General features: G+C 40.6%; 1 protein-coding gene across 6 annotated transcripts in view; it reads left to right on the forward strand.

Moving 5' to 3' along the window:
- MAP2K5 (mitogen-activated protein kinase kinase 5) overlaps nucleotides 1–26265 on the forward strand; it is a 278825-nt gene that overhangs the window by 22707 nt on the left and 229853 nt on the right. For all 6 annotated transcript variants that reach the window (XM_086711030.1, XM_086711029.1, XM_086711032.1 and 3 more), the window contains exons 3-6: nucleotides 345–412; nucleotides 17050–17119; nucleotides 21861–21901; nucleotides 22877–22944. In XM_086711030.1, the coding sequence (XP_086567156.1) occupies nucleotides 345–412; nucleotides 17050–17119; nucleotides 21861–21901; nucleotides 22877–22944 (247 nt within the window). The remainder of the gene's footprint in view (nucleotides 1–344; nucleotides 413–17049; nucleotides 17120–21860; nucleotides 21902–22876; nucleotides 22945–26265) is intronic.

The following is a 26265-nucleotide window of genomic DNA, read 5'->3' on the forward strand; positions in this document are numbered from 1 at the left end:
CTTTGGCTGTCACGTTGTGAAAAGCAGTTGTATTATGTTCCCGGCCAACATGGTTTTTGTACATTTAAAAACTGCAGGTCTTGGGGCGCCTGGGTGGCTCAGTCGGTTAAGCGTCCAACTTCAGCTCAGGTCACGATCTCGCGGTCCATGAGTTCGAGCCCCACGTCGGGCTCTGGGCTGATGGCTCAGAGCCTGGAGCCTGTTTCCGATTCTGTGTCTCCCTCTCTCTCTGCCCCTCCCCCGTTCATGCTCTGTCTCTCTCTGTCCCAAAAATAAATAAACGTTAAAAAAAAAAAAATTAAAAACTGCAGGTCTTATCTTACCCCATGTTTCCTCTTCAACAGATGAGGACGAGGATGGTGATCGAATTACAGTGAGAAGTGATGAAGAAATGGAGGCAATGCTGTCATATGTAAGTATACTACAAATGAGGACTGTTTTTTAAAACGTTAATGTAGTTGAGGATGCTGCTTCTTGGCATGGGGAAGATCTGAAAGTAAATCACAGTTACCATAACATTTTTATGTATGATATACAGGGTTTTCAAGGATTTCCTTACATGAAAGTTAAGGACGTTCTTTTCAAAAGACACTTACTGATCATATCATGAACATTAAGAATAATGCATCTTAATGACTTTTGCATTAGGTATGGTGCAGACTAAATGGACTATCAATTTCCTGTATTTTTTATGCAGTACTTAAAGTAACGGCTCATTAAAAATGAACCCCTGGGCTCTAAAAAATTTTTCAAAATCTACTTTCAACTGGAGATCTCTTTCACCCTTCCCAACAGAGTATGGTTATAATGTAGCTGCAGGCTTGGTGTGGATACACGGTTTAAAAATGTATTCTCAGTTATTTTATGCACTAAAATAACTCTTCCTCCCTCCCTCTTTCTTCCACCCCAGAATGAATGGGGTTACTTACTGACTCAAAGTGATTTGAATATATACTGAATGACTTTTATGTTTCAAATTTCAGTGAACGTTTGCGTTAGTGTTTGTCTCAGGACTGAAGTAGATAAACAAGAGAAAAGGGTATATTTCTAAAACTTTAATACTCAGCTTGACAAACCCAGCTATGATGAAGGGGCATTGCTTTTCTGAGCCCTGATTTATGCTGTCTTCTTATTTTGTTTTATTTCCTCTTACTCATTTTTTTCTATTTTATCTGAATTTGTAATCTGTTTACAAAACCTTCTCTAGTGGCCTGGTGGAAAGAGCACTGGACCCGAAGTCAGGAGACCACTGCTCTTCTCTGGCTTGCTGGCCTTAGGCAAATCACTTAACCTTTCTGTGCTATAGTTGCCTCATCTGTCAATTGTGGATAATAATACTTGTCCTTTCTACTGCACAGGGTCATTGTAATGATCAAGTGGGATAATAGATGTGAAAGCCCTTTGGAAAGTTAAAAGTTCTATACAAATGCAAAGTAGTATTCTGGTGGAAATGATGGAGTCAGGGCCCTTGCTGGTCAGTGAGACTCTAATCTTAGCCAGCAGTGAGGCTGTAGGTTTTTGATGGACCTCAACTTCAACCAGGATATTGTTTCATTGTGATGAAAACTGTAAAATATCTGTATGGGTTTCCGCCAATAGTTTTAATTTAGGGTAGGAGGAAAGAGAACAAGAAGGATGGCATGATTAACAGAGCGTTGCATTCAGACCAGCACGGAGTAGGAAAAGTCAATTTCCCATTGACTTCCCATTAACTTATTTGAGAGTCTTTGTGCACTGAGAATTTAGAGCAGGGCTCATCAGTACCTTGAAGGGCAGAGTAGGGTTGTCTGCTGAAATGTCTAGCACTGGTATTGATAGATTGGCTAACTCTCCTGAGAATGTGACATGCTTATATTTAGAAAACACACACGTACAGATGGGTTCTAGTTTTTTCACATACATCCATTGCAGAGAGTACATTACTGACATCAGTGTACTTTTATTATGTCTCTGACATAACCACACGCAAAGGTGTGCTTTCAAAAGCGTTCTTTTGGGAAGATCTGACAAATTGTGCTTTGTGAGAAATGTTACTGCATGTGACCACAGTGATGATAATCATTTCTGTTTCTAATTGCCTACTCTATATATACTAGATGCCTAACGTATTTTATTTTCTTTGGTTTTAATAATGACTCTGTGAGGTAGATACTATAATCCCTACGTTTTAGCTGAGGAAGCCATGGTTAAGAAGTATGCCCAAGGTCTCAGAGCTAGCGTGAATGTGAATGTGGAATTTAAGTCCAGCCTGTCCTTATGCGAAAGCTCATGCTATGGAAGGTGTTTCATGCTGTTTCTGTCCCATCCACCTCTTTGCACATTAGTGTGGGCATCTTTCTGTCATCCTCGTTACTAAATTCTGAATGATTTGTGTGTAGGGCGTACCTTAGTTGAGCTATCTGTAGTATATATTCCTTATGATTTATGCTTATTTTTTCAAATGCAGTATTTATTTTTGTGTTGTAGGAAAATATTAGAGTTATGTAACTGTCCTTAAACTTAAAAGTTTCTGAGATTTCTTTAGAGCCACTTTTTAGTTTGAAAGAAATCATCCAGCTCATTGACCTCCAAATCTGTGGATTTTGTGAATGAATCCGTTTTTATTTTCGCATTGGAGGGCGGACACTGGCATTGTAACCTTTTATTTTGCCAAATAAACACATTAACAAAATAAACTAATAAAAATTGCCTACTGTTAACCATCATTTTACTAACAAATAGAGTCATTTAAAGGTTAGAGATGGTGGGCAATGCATAACCTCAAAAGTAAAGGTGACCATTAAAGTGAGTCAATTTAGGGGCACCTGGCTGGCTCAGTTGGGGGAGTGTGCTTGTGGGTTCAAGCCCTACGTTGGGTGTAGAGATTACTTAAAAATAAAATAAGATAAAATAAAATAAAATTAAATTAAAATAAAATAAAATAAAATAAAAAATAAAGTGAGTAAATTTAGTTTTAGGTAAAACGCATTACATTTTTTTTCTTTTTATTTTTTTAAATTGAAGTATAGTCCGCACACAATGTTATATTAGTTTCAGGTGTACAACATAGTGAATTGATATTCTTCTTTATTATTTTTCTTAATTTTTTAATGCTTATTTATATTTCAGGGATAGAACATGAGCAGGGAAGGTTAGAGAGAGGGGGAGCCACAGAATCTGAAGCAGGGTCCAGGCTCTGAGGTCTCAGCACAGAGCCCGACGCGGGGCTCAAACTTTCTAGCCATGAGATCCTGACCTGAGACGCTTAACTGACTGAGCCACCCAGGAGCCTCAATATTCTTCTTTTTTTAAATAAATGCTTATTCAGTTTTGAGAGAGACAGAGAGTGGGGGAGGGGCAAAGGAAGAGGGGGACAGAGGACCCAAAGTGGGATCCGCACTGACAGCAGCACGCCCCTCGCGGGCCTCGAACTCATGAACTGTGTGATCATGACCTGAGCTGAAGTCGGATGCTCAACTGACTGAGCCACTCAGGTGCCCCAATAGTCTTTACTTTTAGTGGATGGCAAAGACGTTTTTATGAATTGGCAGTGGCCCGTGCATTGTGGTCTGGCTGATCAGGTCCAGGTTTTCTCATTAATTCACTTAAATATTTATAGCCGGGAATCTGAAGTCCTCAAAGAATTTTAACTTATGTTCTTGTCTTCTGATTCTGAATGTTTGAGCAAAATCTTTTTAAATGAAAATGAAAATATCCCTGAGAGAGATAATAAGCTTTAAGTCATTTAAAGCCTAAATGGATTTCCTTTTCCTCTTATCTATTGAGATAGCCCTACCATCCTGTACGCTTTATGTGTTCTGTTTATGTAGAGTCGGGCCCTGAATAAACATTTAAAAAGTAGAGAGTAGGGGAGCCTCTTCCTCAAAAAGCACACAAAACATTGGTTGGCTGCCATTTTGATCTGTCTTGGTTCTTATGATTGAAATTCCTTTGGGTTCCAGTTTGTCCTAAGGAGAACCATTTGGGCCTAATGTCACAATAGATTTTGGTTGAGGGGCGCCTGGATGGCTCAGTCGGTTGAGCGTCGGGCTGCGGCTCAGGTCGCGATCTCACAGTGTAGGTTTAAGCCTCGCATCCGGCTCTGCGGCTCTGCGTAGAGAGTGGAGCCTGCTTCGTGTTCTGTGTCTCCCTCTCTCTCTCTGCCCCTCCCCCGCTCATGCTCTGGCTCTCTCTCTCTCTCTCTCTCTCTCTCTCTCTCAAAGCTATATAAACATTTAAAAAATTAAAAAAGAAAAAAAGATTTTGGTTGATAGTCCTCAGTCTCTGATCTGTGAGGAAAAACTTGCATGGTCTCTACTCTTTCGGTCCATTTTGACCCTGAAAAAATTTTTGAATCCAGGATCTGGGTGGTGGCATAGGGGAGATACTGAGAGATGAGCACATATTTACTGTAAAGCGCAGCTTAGTTTTTCTTGTCAGATTTAATAAATTTTCAGTCCCCTTAGTATTTCTTTAAAATCCATAGAGGGAAAACAAAAGTAGAGACACGTTTACCAGAAATCCCTTAATCATTCTTTTTCACTGATTACAAAGGGTAAATGAATAAATAGCTTGGATCTCTGAATAGAATTAAAAAGAAAATTTGCAATGTCTGGGTTGGAACTTGCAAAATTACTTTCTTCTCCCTTGAATGCAGGCATTTTCTGGCTTTGGGCCAACAGAAGCATAAGTTTTTATCAGTAATTTAAATAGATTTTCGTATTAGACCTGAAAATGTTGCCTTTTTAATTGAAAACTTATCAATTATTTAAATTGCTAGCAGCCTTAGGCTGTTAATTTTATGTGTGCCATAATAATGGCATACAGTGGTTTTTGATACATGTGACACAGAGTATCGCATCGTGGTAAGGATTTGTCATGACAATAAGTTGTCGTGTGCTGTTAAATAATAACCAACATATTAAACCCAAGTCTGTTGTCACACATTAGTACCGTTTTATGTAAGTTATTTAGAAGTTGTATTCTTTTCTTCATTAGATATATTTTTAAGAGATAATGAGAAGAAAACAAAGCTATAATAAATTGTCTTTTAAGAAAATGTAAAGTAATTTGGTCTCCAAGGAGATATTTAATGTATTGAGAGAATCCAGCAGCCAAGTGTTATTACAGCACCATTGTGATCGCTCTCTGCGTTTTGTTATGAGTTTGTGTTAATCAACAATCTGTTTTTATAGCGTAGTTTCTTGTAAGTTATGTTGTTAGAATATTCCACTTCTGGGATCATGGCTTTTCCTCTGACACTATTGTATCTTTTTAATTCCTCCATAAAGTATTTTTTTAATTAGAATCTGAAATGCTTTATTAGGAAAAAAGTACACCCAACCTACATATTCTGAAAACTAAATACCTGATCATTGCCAATTATTTAAAGGACCTTGTTAAATATTCCCTTACTATGGTTTACTGTTGTTGTTGTTGTTGTTGTTGTTGTTGTTGTTGTTGTTGATGTTCTTGTTCCCCCCTCTCATTTTCTGGGAAGATTAAAGACGGAATGTTGCTTCTCTCCTTCCGTCTTTTTGTATCCGTTGTCTGGCAGAGCTGGCTTCATTTCCTTTCAGCATCAAACAACAGTGCTGGGGCTTGTTTATTGATTCATGTGAAGCTTTATCTATCACTGAGACCTGGTTATAGGAGGGGGTTATTTTAAAGTTAACCTCTGCTTTTGGGTGACCTTTCATTAAGAAACCCAGCAGTACATCTTGCGTTTGTAAATGGATTCATACTTGTTTCTGCTAAATCCTGTGTCTGGTACAGGATTTATTACACCCGGTTCTCTCGATACCGAGAGGCTTGTATGAGTGGAGCACAGTATTAACAAGAGTAATTTTCTTCATTTTGCCCATTCTCTCTCTTTATACCATTTTTCCGCGTTGCCAGAAGAGTATGGGACAAGTTTAACTGTAATGCCTCCCATTATGCAGAGACCTTGTGTTTTAGTGGAGTGTAAGTATTCCCTTTGGTATACTTGACCATAGTGTACCTTTTTAGATGTTGGGTACCGTGAGGGAAAATACTCCTTGACCTCTGTAGCACCTTGTAAATTGGGATATGATTAGCTTTATCCAAGTATATATAATTTGGAGATTGCCTCTAAAATCCTGCAGTTACCCAAGTAGAGTTGGAAGGAAGGGAGCCTTAGAAGTCTTGTCCAACTGCTTCATTTTGTAGATAAGGAAAATGAGGCCCACAGAGGTCAGATTCAGTTGGAGGTCAAGGTGCCAGTGAATGGGAAGACTCTCAGTGTCTTTACTCCTGGTGGTTTGAAATGATGTTTTTGTTTTGGCGTCTATTGAGGTCCTGCTGAGGAAGCTTTAAAATACTTCTTTTTTCCTGATATCAAAAAAGAATGCTGTTTACTGGAATGTTAGTGTGCCTGAGTTTGAATAGGAATGTAGAAAATACTTTGTGGGCTTTTGAAATTTTAAAGATTTCGTCCTTATCCATAGGCTGAGTTTTACCACAAAATTTGTTGCCCACTTAGGAGTTGAACATTTAACAGCATCAGGGCCTTTGCTGTTGGGAAGTTTTCTTCAAAGACCCAAGAGGTTGGAAGCTCATTTTCCACCTGGTGCATTTCAATATGCTCCATGTTAAGTAAGCTCTGCTTTGAACTTTGTACCAGCAAAATCAGCTCAGTCTTCAGTGAGTGGCTGGCTCCCTACAAGTGTGGCTCACCCACACAACGGTCGTGCAGCGTGTTCTCCTGGGAGGGTGGGGAAGTGGTACAAACAGTGAGCGAGCTGAACCAAAGGAAATAAATACATAGTTTTGGAAATTACTCTTTTTTTCTTAACTTAAAAAATGACATTCTCGGGGTGCCTGGGTGGCTCAGTCGGTTGAGCGTCCGACTTCGGCTCAGGTCACGATCTCGCGGTATGTGAGTGCGAGCCCCGCGTCGGGCTCTGTGCTGACTGCTCAGAGCCTGGAGCCTGTTTCAGATTCTGTGTCTCCCTCTCTCTCTGACCCTCCCCCGTTCATGCTCTGTCTCAAAAATAAATAAACGTTAAAAAAAATTTTTTTTAAAAAAATGACATTCTCTAAGCTGTATAATATCTTGTTTTCTCATCCTAGTCAAAGAATAAAACTTTTGTTCAGAGGCAGATTATTTTAACTCCCTTCTCTGTGTTGCTTGGGACATGTGGATGCCTGTGAAATAGTGACAAATATGTGGTAGCTGCTTATTTAGCTCCGTTAGCCCCTGTTGTGAAATATCTTGGGGCACCTTTGCTTGTGAGGAACAGAAGCATACTGGAGTTTTTATCAGAACAAGGGGCTTATGTGGCTCTGGAAGCAAAGGAAATCTCCAGCCAGCACAAGCAGGCCTCAGCGGGCGTGCCACCAGGGCACTCTGGGGTGCTTTGGACCACCAGTGTTTTGTCATTAGCATGGCTTTAGTTCATCTCCGTGGAGGGCTCAGCGTAGGCTATGGGCTGTCTGGTTCCTCTGGGGTCCCGTGTCCAGGCAGTTGGCGCGAGGCAGTAGAGCCGTGCGATACCTCAATTAGTCCCTTGGTGGGGCTCTGGCTTGGAGCTTGTCTTCAAAGGAGATGTGGGCTGCAGGGGAATGATGGACCTCTAGCAGTCGGACTGCCTTGGGGCATACCCAGTTGACTAGGCCCTTGTTGGCAGCTCTTAAGGAACCTCTGTTCTCTTAGGGCCATTCTTACGGGAAACGAGGGATATTTTCTACATATATCTGAAACATCAATGTAAATATGCTACAACACAGTAGGGTTAGAGAGATTCAATAAATTATCAATCTAGGCAATATGTCCAAAAAGGTATAAATTTAAGTAATAGAAAATTTCAAAACAAGTTGCTTCTTTCTATGTTTCTCTGTTACTGTTACTTATTATATGTTCTTTACTCATTCCCACCTGCCTTTTTATTTATTCTTTTTTTTTTTTTTTTTTTGAAAGAGGGAGAGCGAGCACACACACGAGTGCACAAGTGGGGGAAGTGTAGAAGGAGAGGGAGGACCCCCCGATGCGGAGCTCAATCTCATGACTGTGAGATCATGACCTGAGCTGAAATCAAGAGTCGGGTGCTTAACAGACTTAGACAGTCAGGCGCCCCTATTGATTCATTTTTTAATGGAAGTTGAGGGGCACCTGGGTGGCTCAGTAGGTTAAGTGTCCAACTCTTAGTTTTGGCTCAGGTCATGATCTCATGGTTCGTGAGGTTGGGTCCCATGCCGGGCTCTGTGCTGACAGTGCGGAGCCTGGTTGGGATTCTCTCTCTCCCCTCTCTCTGCCCCTCCTCACCTCGTGTGCTGTCTGTCTGTCTCTCTCTCTCTTTTAAAATAAATGAACTTTAAAAAAGTAATAGAAGTTGAGCAGTAGGCTGGATCTTTATCAAGCATTCTTGGAAATGGATGGCTAAATAAAGTGTGAGAGAATGTCACATTTGGCCTGCTCCCTGCATGGCCTGATGATTCTGTTTTAATTTTTTTTTTTTTTTATGTTTATTCATTTTCGAAAGACAGAGCACGAGCAGGAGTGGGGCGGAGAGAAAGGGGGACACAGAATCTGAAGCAGGCTCCAGGCTCTGAGCTGTCAGCACAGAGCCCGACACGGGGCTTGAACTCACAAACCGTGAGATCATGACCTGAGCTGAAGTTGGATGCTCAACCGACTGAGCCACCCAGGCGCCCCTGATGATCCTGTTTTAAGTCGCAGATTCCCTTATCTGTGGGGGATAAGATCCAGGATCCCCTCCCCCCCAACCCATGCAGGCCTGTGACTGTGGATAGTACCAAGCCCTATATATACCATGTCTTTTCTATACATACATATCTGTGGTAAAGTTTCATTTAAAATTAGGCACAGCAGGTGATTCACAACAATAACTAATAATAAAATAGAACAGTTACAACAATATACTACAGTGAAAGTTATGTGAACGTGGTCTCTCTCTCTCAAAATACCTGATTGTACTATACTCACACTTCTTGTGATGCCAAGAGTTGATAAAATGCCTACATGATGGGATGAAGTGAGGTGAATGACGTAGGCGTTGTGACCTAGTGTTGGGTTACTATTAACCTTCTGACAGTATGTCAGAAAGAGGATCATTTGTTTCCGGACTGTTTCCGGACTTTGACCACAGGTAACTGAAACCACGGAAAGTGAAACCACAGATAAGGGGGGACTACGGTACTTAAACTTCTTCTTTAGAAGTGCAGCAGAATTGCTGCAGCCTAGAAATCAGATGAAAGGTTAGTGTAGACACTGCCCCATGCTAACCTTGTGGATGACTCTGAAAGCTCCATCCAGGAGGTTCCTACAAGTTTTGGACCCATTGCTGAATACAAATTTAAACTCCTTCTGCCAACACACATTACCTTAAACTTAGCCAAGTTGAAGTTCATCTGCCATCGTCTATCCAAACCTCTGTTAAGACCATCTGGGGCTCCCTAATGTCCTTTACGGTTTTACTATTCAAAACAAACAGTGTTATCATTAAGTGTGGCCAACTTACTGTCTTTTTCACTTCCAAATCATTAATAAATGCATCCGTCCAATAACATTAGCCTATAAGTAGGACCCAGAGTTGTTCCCTGTTGACCTTTTCACTGTAAGACTTTTCATTGTGATTTTCTTTCTCATCATCTAATCTGTCCGCGACCATGTGGGGACCCTTGGTCTAGAGTCCGAGGAAGAGCGTGTGTACGTTGTAGTACCTCAAGGCAGGGGCAGTGAGCTATTGAGAAGTGGGGGGATCTGAAGCCAGATCCGTAAATGCAGTTATTGATTTGGTATTCAACATAGATTAGTTTTATATGTTATTTTTTGTTTGTTTGTTTGTTTATTTATTTTTGGGACAGAGAGAGACAGAGCATGAACGGGGGAGGGGCAGAGAGAGAGGGAGACACAGAATCGGAAACAGGCTCCAGGCTCCGAGCCATCAGCCCAGAGCCTGACGCGGGGCTCGAACTCACAGACCGCGAGATCGTGACCTGGCTGAAGTCGGACGCTTATCCGACTGCGCCACCCAGGCGCCCCTTTATATGTTATTTTTGACTGCTGGAGCAATTGTGTGCTTCTTAAGAGGTCAGCGTCCATAGAAGGAAAGCCTCTCAATGTAAAGTATAAGAAATAACCAAAAGAAAGTGTAACTGAGGACGCACTAAGTAGTGTTCTAATTGAATTTGTATCCATTTAACAGAGTTCAGGTTGTTGGGCTCTTCACTGGGAAAACTAATAAATTAACTATGGACTGCAAATAGTTGGTTAGTTTATTGATTATTGCTGTAATTACTGACTGAGCTACCTATAATGGGGTATGCTTGCAGTATTGACTGAACAGGAATGTGAAAATTTTATCATTAGTAGGAAAAAACCAGCATACTTATTCCTCATAGGTTGAAACACTGTACTGTTAGAAGGTATGTTAAGGAGAGGTTTAGGAAACTCTTCTGTCACGTGTATAGAAGAATAATGTATAAACCTGATTTGATGCGATTTGATATCTAAGACTTGCCACCGAGTAAGTTAGGAGGTATGAGCAATGAAACTAGCTGCCACGTCTCTATCAGCTCCCGTCTGCCTCCTTCCCGTAAACGTTTGTGGAGCACTCTTATGTGTGAGGCACAGTGCTGGGCACTGTACAGCGTCACTTCTTAGGTTTTTAGGGACACAGGCCTATTTGAAAATGTGAGAGAAGTTGTTTATTCTCTTCCCAGAAAATTGACACAATGCAGTGTTTCACATATAATTTCAGGAATTTGAAGGCTCTCCTAAGGCCCATATAGACTCCAGTTTAATACCTCTGCAACATACAAGAGGTATTACAAGACACTAAAATACACAAGACAGGGCCCCTGCCCGTGATTAACTTCCAGAAGAAAAATAGACATGATTCTTTATAATACCCTTTTAATTATTTTATTATTTATAGTACTGTAGTAATGGAGGGAAAGGGAGGGGCACTGACTCAGCCTTGATAAGCAGTTAGTTAAATCTACCTCTGTACTTGGTCTAACAGTGATCTTGTTTAGGGGTTTCTATGTTACCCTATTGTTATGGACACTTCTCTTCTATGTACTGTTGCCTGGAAGTGGGAGATTCATAGCCCTGTGCCCTATTTCAAGATTCTTTTCAAGTACTTTATAGAAGGTTTCTCATATACTGCTTCCTTTGATTTGATCTTCTTAATACCTTTACGAGGTGAGCAAGGCAGGTATTGTCCCTATTTTTATAGCTGAGGCTACTGACGCACATAGTGGGTGCCTTTCTTAAGGTCACACAACCAGTAAACGTAGAGCTAGGACCTGAGATCACTCACTGATTTGCTCACTTATTTGTACAGCCAGTTTTTAAAAAAAAAAAATTTTTTAACGTTTATTTATTTTTGAGACAGAAAGAGACAGAGCATGAATGGGGGAGGATCAGAGAGAGAGGGAGACACAGAATCCGAAACAGGCTCCAGGCTCTGAGCGGTCAGCACAGAGCCTGACGCGGGGCTCAAACTCACGTGCCGCGAGATCATGACCTGAGCCGAAGTCGGCTGCTCAACCGACTGAGCCACCCAGGCGCCCCTGTACAGCCAGTTTTATACTATAAATACTTATGGGATAGCAGCTATGTGGCCAAGTGCTATGCTAGGTGGTGCAGGTACAGTGAACATATAGTTCATTCCTTCAAGGAGCCCATGGTCCATTCAGGGAGATTAACAAAAAAGCCAACAGTGTTCAATGTGGGAGGATATGAAAAACTCATAATTGCCAGGGAGAGTGATAAGTGCTCTAATATGCTTAAGTGTTAGGCGCTCTGTGAGCACAAGAAGGAGCACCTGGTGTAGCTTTGGGGACAGAGGAGGCTTCCTGAAGAAGGTGGTGTCTGGATGGAGTAAGCTGGGACAAAGGGACAGGAAAGAGAGAACAGTGTGTCAAAGGCTCAGGTGTAAGAGCAGCTGGTGCATTCAGGAGGAGCTACCTGGGATTCAGTGTAGAACAGACAGGGAGGCAGGAAGGGTATGACATGAGATTGGGAAAGAAGGTGGGCTAGACTATGGAGGGCCCAACCTTGGGGAATTGAGAAGCTAGGAAGATGTAGAGTTAATAAAACTGGTGTTGATTAAGTATGGGGAAGAAGGAAAGAGAGGTGGTCTGGTTTACCTGCAGCTATCTGGCTTGGGAAACTAGGTCATTGTGATGTCATTGACCGAGACAGGGAGCCCAGGTGGTGGAAGATGGGTCGAGGGCACGAGGGAGGGTGTGAAAGGTAGAGACCTGTTGAATTTGAGAGGCCTCTGGATAACCAGTTTGGTATGTTCCGAATCTTAGGAGAGAGATTTGGGCTGGAAATAAAGATTTGTGATTCATCAGCTCCTAATTAGTCTCAATGAGTCCTCTGGTAATTGAAACCTTTGAAGTGGCTGAAGCTAACTCAAGGAGAGTATAAAATAAGAAGAGAAGGTTGATGAAAAACCATGGGGAGCTCCAGCATTTAAAGGAGGGGAGGAGAAAGAACCACTTACCGGAGACTGAGTTGAGTGGGCAGAGAGGGAGGAGGAAAACCAGAGGGGGTGCTGAGGAGGGAGGGAGAGGTCACCCGTCAGCACGGTACCATGTGTCCCCAGTGTGTGAAAAGATCGGTGACATGGCTGAACCCAAACAGGGTGTAACTAAAGAAGCCACTCTCCCCACCAGCTCAGCAGTCTGCCCAATAACCCAATTTCTTTAAATGTTTTCAGGTATGAGAAATAAGAGGTAACTTACCTTTGGACTCTTAAATAGTAAACGTACATTTTATGTTCTGAGTACACGAAAGAAGTATTTTTGTTGCTGTTGTTCACTGATAAACCTTTTGTTTCATCTATGAACGATACTCGCAGAATAGGATAGAGTTGTGAGAAATTAAATGAATAAACAGAAATAGCTAGTGTTGAGCCTAGTACATAGTAGGTGGTCTATAAGTGGTTGTGTATGTGTGCGTATCTCCCTATGTCTCTGTCTCTCTTTTAATAGAGAACTTGTGCCTTGTAAAATGAAACGGTGCTGTTTGGGAACTCAAGTTTTTTATATGACAGATTTCCATGAAGACAAAAAATGTTGTAATTATTGACTGAATTGTGCTGTTGGAATTAGAATTAGGTTCATAACAAATAGGAACACTGTTTGATAAACTTGCAAACAAAACAAGCCAAGAATTGTACTTGCTATCCCCTCGTTGAATCTGGCCCTCTGTTTCAAATTAATTAGATTTTTGGATAACTGTGCTAAACTTTGTCACATCCTTATTAAAATTGTTTAAGGATTTTGAGGAGCATCTCAGAGGGACGCAAACTAATCTGAGTCTGGTACTAGAGATTCCATTAGCAATCACAAAACTGATTAATCTTTTACTCCGTTAGCTTATTGATTATTGCTGCAATTACTGCGCGTAACGGATTCTGCCAGGAACACCAGCAGAAAACACGTTTTATGCCTGCTGCTGAGGTACTCAGTCTGAGCACGGTATTTTGTACTTTTTACACAAAACTGTTTTTGTATTTTTAACTGGGAACACTTCTATTCAGAAAGTGCTGTTGTTTCAATGGTAAGAGGTTCACTTTTTAATTTCTCAAACACCAAGAATACATTACAGTTGGCAAAGTGCCTTCAGAAATTTCTCTTGCTGCTGTTTCATTTGGAACTTCGCGGCCACCCTGTATGATGGACCAGCTATCTTTACTCTCATTTGGAGGAAACAAGGGTTAGGTAGCAGAATCAGAATTAGATCCTATTTCAGTCAGTAAATATTTATTGAACACCTGCTATATGCAGCTCTGTGTTAGGGATAATAAGAGCCAGGATAGGATTATAAAGATTATGTTTAAGAAGTTATTTGGATAGCTTCAGATTATGCCCCCATTAATGTTAAAATGGTCACTGTTACTTTGCTGTCCAAGCCATGTTAAGTATCTTGGCATAGGGGCACTTGGGTGGCTCAGTTGGTTAAGCTTCTGACTTCAGTTCAGGTCATGATCTCACAGCTTGTGAGTTGGAGCCCCTGCGTCGGGCTCTGTGCTGACCGCTCAGAGCCAGGAGCCTGCTTCGGATTCTGTGTCTCCCTCTCTCTCACTGCCCCTCCTCCGCTTGCACTGTCTCTCTCTCAAAAATAAATAAACATTAAAAAAAAATTTTTTTTAAGTATCTTGGCATGTAAGATTTAGCTTTTTATTTGTTTGGGTTTTTTTCTTCAGTTTGGTTTGGACTATTAGAAGTCATTGCTTATTTTATCACTATTGAGAACAAAATTGGAAAGGCTCTCTTTAAAAGGAGAATATTTAAAAACACTGAGAGATTGCCTGGATCTGGAAACCCCTTGCTCCCCAGCTTCAGTGCTAGCCCGTCTGCCCCTCAAGTGAGTCTCCTGGCATTCCTCTGGCTGTGTAGCATCTTCGTAATCCGAGGGGCGGGAACTATTTCCTTGCCCAGCTTATGTGCTGGGGAATGGCCACTCCCCACATCGGGGCCCTGTGAGTCCCCCAAGTGCCTTGCTCGTCTCACTGGGCAGCACAGGCGCACACACGGCCTGTCAGGACTGCTCTGGGCCGGGAGGTACGCGTGGCCCCGTGCCATATCTTCGTCCCTTCGAGAACGCTCGGTATGCGGCAGCCTGAGCTCTTAGGCCTGGTGCCTCTTTGCCAGCCCCACCGTGGCCCTCACAGGGCCTGCTCCTCAGAGTTGCTTGTCTGGAGTGGGCCCAAGCCATGGGTTTAATTACCACCCTTTACGGTGTGCTTCTGATGCTGAATTACTTTGCTGTATGGATCACAAGATTCTCTGTTAATACAAACAGAGATCAAACCCAGTATTTCAGCAGGAAAAAAAATGTCCCTTGGATTTGGAAGAACTGTGGAAAACAAAAAGCAAATGCTAACTACTTGCTTTACAGATACTGGCAAGTGGCACACTTAATATCATTACTGTGACTGTGTTAAAGGTAGCATAAAGGGATGGTTATTATACGTGGCCGAAAAATTTGTGCAATGGTTATAAACGTATGTATAGTTTGCCAGTTGATTTGGCACAGGTCTGAAATGAAAGGGAAACCAAATTTATTTATTTATTTTAGGAGACAAATAAATAAAGTTGGAAAACAGGTCAATTTCATGCATGCAAGGTTTTATAGTAGGAAAAAATGCATTGCACCTGTTCTGACCCTTTACATTTGAGGTTATTTGTTTTCAAACTTGACCCCAAGCACCAGTTTCAGACAACTCTATAATTAATTTGTTAGACAAAGCATAAAGGTATTTTATTCGTTTTGATCTCTAGGACTGTAGTGAAGTAGTAACTGAAATTACTAACCTATTGTACATAGCAGTTAATTAAAGAAAAGCATTAACTATAGGAGAACACTGCCACTGCTGTTGTCTTGTATCAGTATAAAAAGGCAGTAATTTTTTTGACAGCCACTGATTGGAAAGTTGCTTGCAGCCTTCCAGAACCAAGGGGGTACATGCTGTGGATCAATAACCGGCAAATTTCCCATTAAAAAGAATACCTGAGCAATGTTCCAAATAGCCACTGGCATCTTAATTTTCCATGGAAACCTCAAATACTTGTGTGCCGAGGACAAGTCATTTTTGGACAATTTTTCCAGACTACTTGTTAACAGTTATTGCTGTCCCAAAAGGTTGACAGCCTACATGATTGATATTTCATTTACTTGTCATCACTGTTTGAGTAATGGCGAGCGGTTTATTTCTGTGGTTTTAAGGAATATAGTCTCCTGAATGACATTCGCCTTGGTATGTATTCCAGAGCGTGTGTCACACATGTTTATGCCGTGTGTATCTAGGCTTCTACGTCCACAGAAGGAGAGGATCAGTTTCCTTTACAGTTTGAAAGCCCTTGGAGAGGAGGATACACTTGTATCAGCCCACAGCTATCAAAAATTCACTTCACTTTGTTTGTTTTCAGGACAAAGAGCCTTAGATTGTTAACTTGTGATTCCCAAGATGATGTAGAATCACATAATTCCCTTTATTTTGTAAAAAAACAAAACCAGAAACAAAACCCTTGATTTTGTAATGATTTTAACGTACGTAAAAGCACTAAGAAGATGTGTGTCTGTGTCTTCTAAAGAAGACTTTTTTGGAATGTCAGCAAGTAATGATTATCAAGGAAGAATTTCTCCCAAATGTGGCAGTTACATAACGTGTATGTGGTTTTAATATAGAAACGGCAAGAATGAAAGGAGAGTTCTGCTCTGTGTGTGACAACCCACAAAACACAAAATCAGTTGTTTTCATCGCTGACATTTTCCACTTTGTTATTTGTCACGTGGTAAAAGTGAGGGCACAGAAGCCGTCTCCAAGTTCGGTGGACATACGCTCACCAATTAGCAAATTAAGGAAAATGGGAATCAGACCATAATATAACCTGGTGAATGAATTTGTGTTTATGAAGGAGTGTGAAAGCTTTTTCACTTGGAACTTTATGTTTTGTGCCCAGAATTTTAAAGTGAAATTTGATCTGTGCTAAAGTGTTTAAAAGACTGAAGCATGTAAGGTATGTTTGCTTAAAACTGAGCTACCTTTCTGTCATATTAATCCTGTCATCTTTGGGTAGGTCATACCTTGTTTGCTTTTTCCACAGTCTATGATTTAGATTCCCGTCGTGTGTACATTTTTAACACAAATATGTATAATGTTTGATCTGCCGGGCACACAGGTCCAGGCTAGGTGGGGAGTGTCTTCATTTTGCTTTGCAAAAACCCAGAGAAAAGAACAAGAAGCAATTTGAGAAGTTTCCACTGAAAAGCTTTTTGTGTCATTTTTAATACATGTCATTTTCAAAATATTTCTTGAAATCAAATAGTAAATTCTTAATCAACATTTTTACTTTTAAAAACAAACGACAGAGTGGAGGATAGCATTATACTGGACTTTCAATGCTGAATATAGTCATTGTTATGTGCAAATAGGACAAAGTATTCTCAAGGCTGATATGTATGTACCAGCAATTTACAAAAGTACTATGAATTAAACAACCCATAAGTGTCTGTTCCAGTATTCATACATTACTGAGTAATCTCTTTCTATAATCTCTTTGCAGTATTATTCCACAGTAATGGAACAGCAAGTAAATGGACAGTTAATAGAGCCTCTGCAGATATTTCCAAGAGGTAATGTTGAACAAATTCTAATCAACAATGATTATTTCAGTAAACTGTTTCATCAACAGTTATGTTTTCCAAAGGTTTAAATGCACATAACATGATGTTTAGCTCTTAATTTGAAAAAACAAAAGAAGTATTCATTGTCGTGGGGATTGCAGGCTATATTATAGTTATGGCAGATAAAATATCTAATTTACTAGAGTAAATTAAACTAACTAGATTGTTTTCTGTTTTTGAAGTACATACTTACATTCGCTTAAAGAACTCTTTGGGGGTCCACATGGTTTCTAAACCAAGGCAAATGAATGACTTTAATTTCGGATATTTATAAATTGTGGCTCATGATGGTAGCCAAAGCTGCTGTTGAGGAGAAAGCTTTCATCTAGTGCAGAAGCGAAGATGTACTGTGGGGTTTTAGGAGAGAAATTTTGATAATGTTTAGTCCTTGGTTTTTTGGGGTGACATTTTCCAAATAATGGAAAATCTTCATAAATAGGAATTTAATTGTCAAGTCTCCAAAAAATATTAGCTGATGAGAGTAAGTTTTGGTGAATCACCAAGTCAATTAATATTCCTTTTTTTTCTTTTAGATTGGCAGTATTAGCCGCCTATCTGATATGATTGATCAACTGTATATTAATGTTTCCTCAAAATTCGAAAAATAGTAGGGGCGCCTCAGTGGCTCAGCCGGTTGAGCATCCAACTTTGGCTCGGGTCTCACGGTTCATGAGTTTGAGCCCCACATTGATGGGGCTCAGGGCTGACGGTGGGGAGCCTGCTTGGGATTCTCTTTCTTTCCCTCTCTGCCCCTCCCCCACTTGCACACATGCACGCTCATGTGCATGCACTCTCTCAAAATAAATAAACTTAAAAGTTTTTGAATAATAGTAAAAAAGAACAGTTTAATTATGTAAACCATTAAGTCTTTCACGCATGATACCTTGCCCCACTTGGAATTCATATTTTTTTAACTGATGGAGCAGATAAGGAAATGCTCCAACTTTTTTAGAAATAACTTAATGCTAAGTGAAATAATCCTTACAGAGAAAGACAGATACCATATGTTTTCACTCTTATGTGGATCCTGAGAAACTTAACAGAAAGCCATGGGGGAAGGGAAGGAAAAAAAAAAAAGAGGTTAGAGAGGGAGAGAGCCAAAGCATAAGAGACTCTTAAAAACTGAGAACAAACTGAGGGTTGATGGGGGGTGGGAGGGAGGGGAGGGTAGGTGATGGGTATTGAAGAGGGCATCTTTTGGGATGAGCACTGGGTGTTGTATGGAAACCAATTTGACAATGAATTTCATATATTAAAAATTTTTTTTTTTAATTAAAAATTAAAAAAAAAAGAAATAATATCTTTGTCAACTGATACTGTACAGATAATCATGGTATGGGTTTTTCAATTAACCATTCTAGACTTTCATTACCTGTAACTCTCTGAAGTTGAATGGTTCAGTTAACCAGTAGCCTCTAATTTACACTGATCAAGTCTCCAAAGGCAGCTGATGTGGCCAGCCCACAAGAAGGTCTGGGTTCAAGGGTAATGCTTTTCTAGTGTTAAGGTGGGCAGTGGGATTGGGAGTACTTAGTACATTATTAATGATAATGCATTAAAGAGCTAAGTAAGTAAACAAAATGGGGCCATTGATAGTGTCTGTGAAACAAAAATTAAGATTAATCCAATTCTGTTGTGCCTGAAGACTAAAAATGAATTAAAAAAAGAAAAGAAAAAGGAATGTTGCCATTTCTGTGCATTAGGCCAGTGACAAGGATGCAGATTGCTTCTTGTTATTTTCAACGATGGGAGAATTGGGCAAGTTTCACAATTGTTTCTCCACAAGAATACTTTACCAGCTGAAAATTTCCATTAATTGTTTCCCTACTTGACATAATAACTCTTTTGTTATAGCAAACTCTAGTACAGTAATGTGGAAAATCATACCAATGCTCTGGGTCTTTGTTGTTTTTTCCCCCCTCCAATAAAAGATTTACTCTTCTTCATCCAAAATCTTTCAAAGTTTTTTTTTTTCTTTTCTTTCATGAGCAGTCCTTTTCAGTCTTCTTGTCTGTACCATTGTGCCATCTCTCATGGCAGTGACAGCCTTTTTTTAGACATCTGCTCTGTTCAGGCAGTAATATTCCTTTAAGTGTTATCATTTCTCATTTTTCTGACATTTCTGTCTATTAGGTATTACTGATTCCATTGTATGGATGAGAATATGTAGGTTCAGAGAGATTAAATAATTTCAGAGTCCACAACAGCTTTAAGTGGTTAGTATACCTTTTGAATAAGAATTTTGTTTAAATTATAATTTGCTTAAAGTGGAAGGGCATATAAATGAAAATAATCATGGAGTGTGTTTGGAGGCAGTCTGCAGGGGGTTGGTAAGAGTGTAGAGAATAGTACATTGTAGGGAGAAGATACTTAAAAGAAGACAGTATATGAGATATGATTGTCGCATGTAGTCCTAGAACAGACCTATTAGGCTCTAATAAATTATTAAATAAAGTTCTTCCAGGCCATATTACAATTTTTTTTTTAGTTTATTTATTTATTTTTGAGAGAGCAACTGAGAGTGAGCAGAGGAGGGGCAGAGAGAGCGGGAGAGAGAGAATATCAAGCAGGCTCCGCAGTGTCAGCATGGAGCCCGATGTGGGGCTTGAACTCACAAACCATGAGATCGTGACCTGAGCCGAAACCGGGAGTCAGACACTTAACTTACACCCAGGTGCCCCCATATTTAAATTTTTTTAAATATGAGATTCAGTCTCCTTATCTCTATGGTTTCTTGGATGTTATTGTACGACTCTGTTTATTGTATTCTTGCTTTTTGCTTACCTATATTTTATTTTTATTTTTTTTAAGCTTATGTATTTATTTTGAGAGAGACAGAGACAGTGTGAGTGGGGGTGGGGCAGAGAGGAGAGAGAGAATCCTGAGCAAGCTCCATGCTGCCAGCACAGAGTCCAGTGTGGGGCTTGAACTCACAAAACCACAGGATCATGACCTGACCTGAACCAAGAGTCAGATGCTTAACTGACCGAGCCACCCAGGCACTCTACTCTGACTTACCTATATTTTATATAGGTAAATGTGATTACACAAATTTAGACAATTAAGATATAGACATACTGGGCAGATTGACTGGGTTAATACTTAGTTGGTTAGAGGCCTCCCAGACCTTAGTTTCTTCAGTCAAGCCCCATGCTACAAAGAATCTCTAGACTGAACAAGTGAGAAAGATAGGAGAAAACGATTTTGTTCTAACCTCAGGTATTCTCATTCCAAGTAAGACATTTGCCTTGGATGGTAACTCCCAGCTCATTGCTATACTCCCTGTAGTTAAAAAATATGTTAAATATTGATAACTATGAAAACTTTCTAGCTTTATGCAACTTCTGACTCCATAACTTTAGGAAATACGAGGTTACTGGGTTTTTTTGAATATTGTTTAGATTTCCAGTTATGAAGATTTGAGAAGCCAGTTGAGTAATGAGGCACATGTTTAGGTAATAGGTAAGATTGACACCTGTCAATCTGATTCCTTAGCCACTTTCTTATTAAATGAAATTTATGAATGTACTGGGTTCTTAAGTGGAAATACTCTGAAGTGTTGTCTTAGGAAGTATTAATGTTCCCTCGAGGATCAGGCATCAAATGTATGTGACTTTTGTTTTGTTCAAAAAGTTAATTTCCATTTTATGGAGAAAAGATTTGGAGTCCTAATTTTAATGTATTTTAGAAAAATAAAAATTCTTTATTAAGGTTTAGATATATTTTCTAGGAGAGTAACATAATAAATTTGAATGTACTAAAAATATACACAATTAAAACAATTGATATGCTTTGTAATTATTACCCACATCTTCTTATTAAACAGTTTTATTTCTTGTTGTCAGAAACAGAGGAGAAATACATGTACATCTGAGGGAGGAGGAAAAAAAATCAAATTCATCCTTCCCAAACAATCAATCAAAATTGACAGTCCCTCAACATACAACATGTAGGGCACCCGTAGCTTTCAGATGGAAGCAGCCTATAAAATGGGCAGGACGCTTTTGTATTTCTAACATTTGATGAAGAAGCATTTGCTGAATTGGAAGAGTACTAACCTGTACATCCTGGTGGTGTCGGGAAATTAATATTTTTCCTGGCACTGCTCTGTCGTTAGACTTAAATATTAGAAGATGTCAAGATTTGCAAAAAAATGCAGTAAAATTAGTGATATCCTTGTATTTTAACAAATTTGACTAATTATTGCTGTGCAAACTGGTATTCAAACTTGAATATTCCATTTTAGAGTCTCTGAACATCTTCCTGGCATTAAAAGACCCTTCTCCAACCTCCCACCATCCCCCCTCAAAGAAAAAACCCTAGCTATTTTCAAAGTAGTTTAAGTGATAGCAGATATACAATGTAATGGAGTTGAGGAAAGATTGCAGAAATTTGAATTATGAAAGGAATCTAATCATTTTAGCTCAGTTAACTTGATTTTTATATGTTTTAAGCAGAAATTGGAATTTATATGAGGTGGTGTCAGAAAGCTCTTTGCATTTATAAATGCTCACTCCTGCAAGTTAAAAACCTTGGTTCATAATTCCCACTTTGGGTCTTGGGAGCCACTTTTCAATCATTTCTCTCTGCTAATTTTGGTGTCACCCTCATTTCTTTTTAAACGATTCATTTTGAGCAAATTTGTAAATGGCCCTGATGTGTTCTACAATTTAGTCAATTACTGTTTCAGCCTGCAAGCCTCCTGGGGAACGGAACATACATGGCCTGAAGGTACGAATTTCAATAATTGTTTCAGTAAAGTTAGATGGATTTGTAATGCTGTGTTCCACTTATTGAAATGTCAAATAAAACTGCACTTTCTCAAGCTCTGACAAGCGATCCTTTTTTTTTTTTTTTTTTTTTTTTTTTCCAAAGGGGATGTGGAGGGGGATTCATCTGTAGTATTTGCTCAATATGTGTACATATTTGGATAGAAGGCTTTTTGGGGGCCACATTTTTTTTTTATTATTTCGAATCATTTTGTGGATCCATTTCTTCAGGATGATTCTGAGCACTGGTGTCCACAAAGATTTATTTGCGTGAAAATACAGACTTCATTTCAGTGATTAATTAAGCACCTAAGCATATTGCACACAGAATACCCTCCTCTTCTTTTGACATATTTATGCTAGAAACATATATTTATTTGATGTCTTTTCATTGTTCTTTGTCTTTTGAATTCTGGATTTCTGCTTACAGCTTCACATTTGAAAGAAAAGCTGGCTATTGTATTAGATTCAAGCATTTTATAATTAATTATTTGGACCTCGTTTTTCAGTGAATAGGAAACATTCTGCAGTGTTCTGTTTGGTTTTAGAGCTGGAAGGGTATGAAAACGTGAGGTTCACTACTAACCTCGGGATGTATTCTTCATGTTCTTTTTTGAACATATTGTTTTGTATATGAAACAAAACAAAACAGTGAATTGAATTCAGTTCTGGAGAGTGAATTGCAATTTTCCCATTTATCTCTCCTTTTTTTCAACACCATTTAGGTATTTGAATAACAACAGGAAAAGTATATTATGTAACATACGGGTTGTACCGTTCTGTAACCTATATACCGAGTAGACTCCAACCGTGGGTCTGTCTAGCAACAAGCTAATTAACCTTCATAGTGAAATGAGAAATTTGTGGCAAATTATAGGTTAATTGGAACTGTGTCCTCGGAACACAAGACTGATCGAGATTCTTTCTTTCCTTGTAGGTGAATACCCGGGCTGGACCCTCTCAACACGGCAGCCCAGCTGTCCCGGATTCACTTCCAAGCAATAGGTGAGAGCAAGCAAGTGAAGTGTGCCCATGAGCATGCTTATCTACAGAGCTGGGGGTGGGGATGAGGCTTATGGGATGACACCTCTCTTCTATAAGACCATACGAATGTGTACGTGGCTAAGAAGAAATTTGACCGGTTGGGTAACTGTAGCTACGTGTTGACTACAGAGAAAGGACCTCACTGAGGAAGATGGAATGAGGCATTTTAAACTCATAATTTTGGTCTGTGGAATGGTGTGCCTTCAGTCTTCAAATTTCACAGAGAATTCAGTGCCTTTGACTTCAGTGCCTTCCGTGCCTTGACGATCTGGTTGGGTAAATTGTGTAACGCTTACCATTTTTTTCTTGATTGTCTGTCTTTTGGCAGCATTGTTGTCCACTGACCTCTTCACCAGAAAGAGGCAGGGAGAGAGTGAAGTGGTGGAACTTAAACTGACCAGCCATGTTGCTCTTCTTGTATCTTTGGTCATACAGAATATTGAAGCTATTGCAGAAGGAAGATAATTTTCACTCATTCATGCTAACAGCACCCTACACTGCTGTGGGGATACCAAAGACTTGAGTGCCTTTTCAAAGTGTTGCTTCCGATCATCACGGTCCTCAAGTGGAAGGAGCAACCTGCTCATGCTGATAGAGTTTTAGGTCGTTTTGGTTATATACTCAGTTATTCAGCTAGAGCACCTCACATTACTGTACTTGAGGATGATGCTGTGGAGGCGATTTCTCTGGGTGTACCTGTTCACGCTGGTGACTGGAAAGCCGGCATTGAGCCAGAAGACCCTTCCACTCTGTCCCAGGCTTTTCTAAGTGTAGAGCTGTCACCAGTATCGCACAGCTGTTTATTGGCTGAGGTATGGTTTAGGTTTCTCCTCTTCCTTCTGTCCGTCTCCTTAACCCGGAGTCCTGGTTCTTTTGCCAGAGGGCTTTAACTGTAGGTAATTTAAAGTCTCTCCTTCTGACTCTCTTTTTACCCTCCTGTCTCCTCCTCAGAAGTCGCTTCCTTGATTGCTTTATTATGGTGTCAGTGTATCTACTTACCAGCTTTCCTGCTGTGAGCACACTACTTTTAAAGTGTGTTTTCTTCTTAAACAATTCATTCTGTCTTAAAATGCACTCAACCACGTTATCCACTAGTGGATCCTCTGTCTTGTGGTCACAAGGGGTAGGTCTTTAGTTCTCATTCTAGCGCTTGGCCCTGCCAGGCGATACCTGCAGCTTAGTGGAGGCCTGGGGCTGAGGGTCACTTGTTATGCTCAGGTCAAAGAAGGCTGGGCATTTAATTTTACCACTATTTCCAGAAAAGTTGTTGTTCAGACAGACCCACCATGAGCCTTGAGGAAAAACAAGGACTTTCTCTGGTGTTTTGGGTTCCATTTCATCATGGTATAAAAAGCAAGACAGAGTTGAAAAAAAAATGGGAAGGCAGAGAAGGGGCAGGATAACTTTTCAAGTTCTCTGAGATTTGGCTCTAACAAGAGGAGTAAATTAGCTTGGTTTTTAAAGAACTACAGTGTATATTCACAGAGTATCATAAAATTTTCACATTGGACAGAATTTTGGAGACTATCTGATTTAGTAGTTCTCAGCCTTTTGTTGTAGTATCTTTCCTTAGGGATGTGACAGCCTCCTACCTAGTGATGGTGGTCTCCTCCGGCAGTGACTTCTGTCATGGGAGGAATGCAGTTTGAAAGAGACCTGCTATAGATTTTAATATGCCACCCTGCATTGGCCATGTTCTGTGTCCCACGTTGACAACTAATCAAAAGTATTTATTGAGTGTCACCTGTTGAGTAGGTATTGTCCTATGCACGAGAAATACAATGTAGTCCTTATCCTCTAGAGCTTGCTATCTAATGGACATACAGGGGGAAAAAAAACCCAAACAAATACAGACAATCACACTTTATAATTAGTGTTATGAAGGAAGCAGGCAGGTTTTGGAGAGAGAGAGCACTGGGCAGGAATATGTTTAGATTTAGACAGCATGTTCAGGGAAGACTCTCCGGAGGAGGGTGACATTCTGAGAGGCCTGGAGGATGGGAAGGGCCTAGCCACATCAAGAGCCAGCAAAGGGCATTTCACAGGGAGGGGAGAGCATCTGTGGAAGGCCTGTTCAGTGTGTTCATAAGTAGGCCAGTCTGGCTGGAGCCCAGGGAGGGGTACTGATTGGGCGAGTGTGGAGAGAGGGGAGAAGAACATTGGAGTGATCAGAGAGAAGGGGACAGGATGGGCCACGTCGGCAGGGCCCTCTGTTTTAGTTTTCGTTTTTGTATTGTCATTGGTAAGCATCAGATGTCCGGCTCTGTTTATAAAAGACCCTCTGCCTGTGCTGTGTGAGTCAGAGGAGCACCAATCTAATCCAGCTCTGTTTCGATGCTTGATTCCCCAGCCCTTGCCAAATGGTCATCCAGGCACTTCCTGAATAACCCTCGCAGCGTGAATGCATTTTATTGGCCATGGCAGCCCCTTCCATTTTCACATAGCTCTGTCTTAGAACATTCTTTGTCATGAGCCGTCTCCCTTTAGCACCCACTGGTAAAGATTTCGTTTGGCCCTCAGAGCAGGGCTGTTCCCTCTTCTAGGTAGCTCTTCCCATTGTCTTCCCTCCAAACATACTACTTGTAGGTTTCCTGTCTCAGCAAATTCTCCCACACCCACCCAGTGGCTAACTTGCCAGTCATCTTTCACTGCCTCCTGGGCCTCCTTCAGAGCCACATGTAGTCAGTCCCTACACCTGTAGGCCTGCCTTCTGTCATGCTGGAGTCTGTCCACTGGCCAATACCCCCATTGCTGCCAAGGCAGTTTGGGCTCTGTAGATCACGGCCACAGCCACAGTCTTGCCATGTGCAGTCCCTCCTCCACACTGCCGCCACAGTGATCTTGCCAACATGTATTCTGAGCCCATCATTCCCCCTTTAGAGCTGACTGCTGCTCCTTAAAACCTTCAGGACAGTGTGTAACCTTGGCTACAGGTGAGCAATGAGCTCTCACATTTAAGTCCCCTGCCCACTTGACCCCTTCCTGCTTGACATTCCAGCTTTGCTGAGGAATGCATGGAGCCCTCAATGGATCGTGTTTTCTCTCACTCCTGGCCCTTCCTGCTTTCCTCCTCTTTTCCTCCCCTTCTTCACCTTCAGTCTGGCCAACCTTGGTCGATTTGAAGAACAGAGTTTTACCTTCTTCTGGAAACCATCCCTGGTGATTGCCCACCTCGTAGTCAACACCAGGTACCCACTCTATAATTTCCCCAATCCCCTGGTGCTTGCTTTTACTGTGGCAGTTAGCACATTGTCTTACGGTCGCTTCTGTCCCCCAGTAAAT

This window comes from Puma concolor, chromosome B3, assembly GCF_028749965.1.
Source record: "Puma concolor isolate L17-30 chromosome B3, mPumCon1.1.hap2, whole genome shotgun sequence".
Classification (NCBI taxonomy): Eukaryota; Metazoa; Chordata; class Mammalia; order Carnivora; family Felidae; genus Puma; species Puma concolor.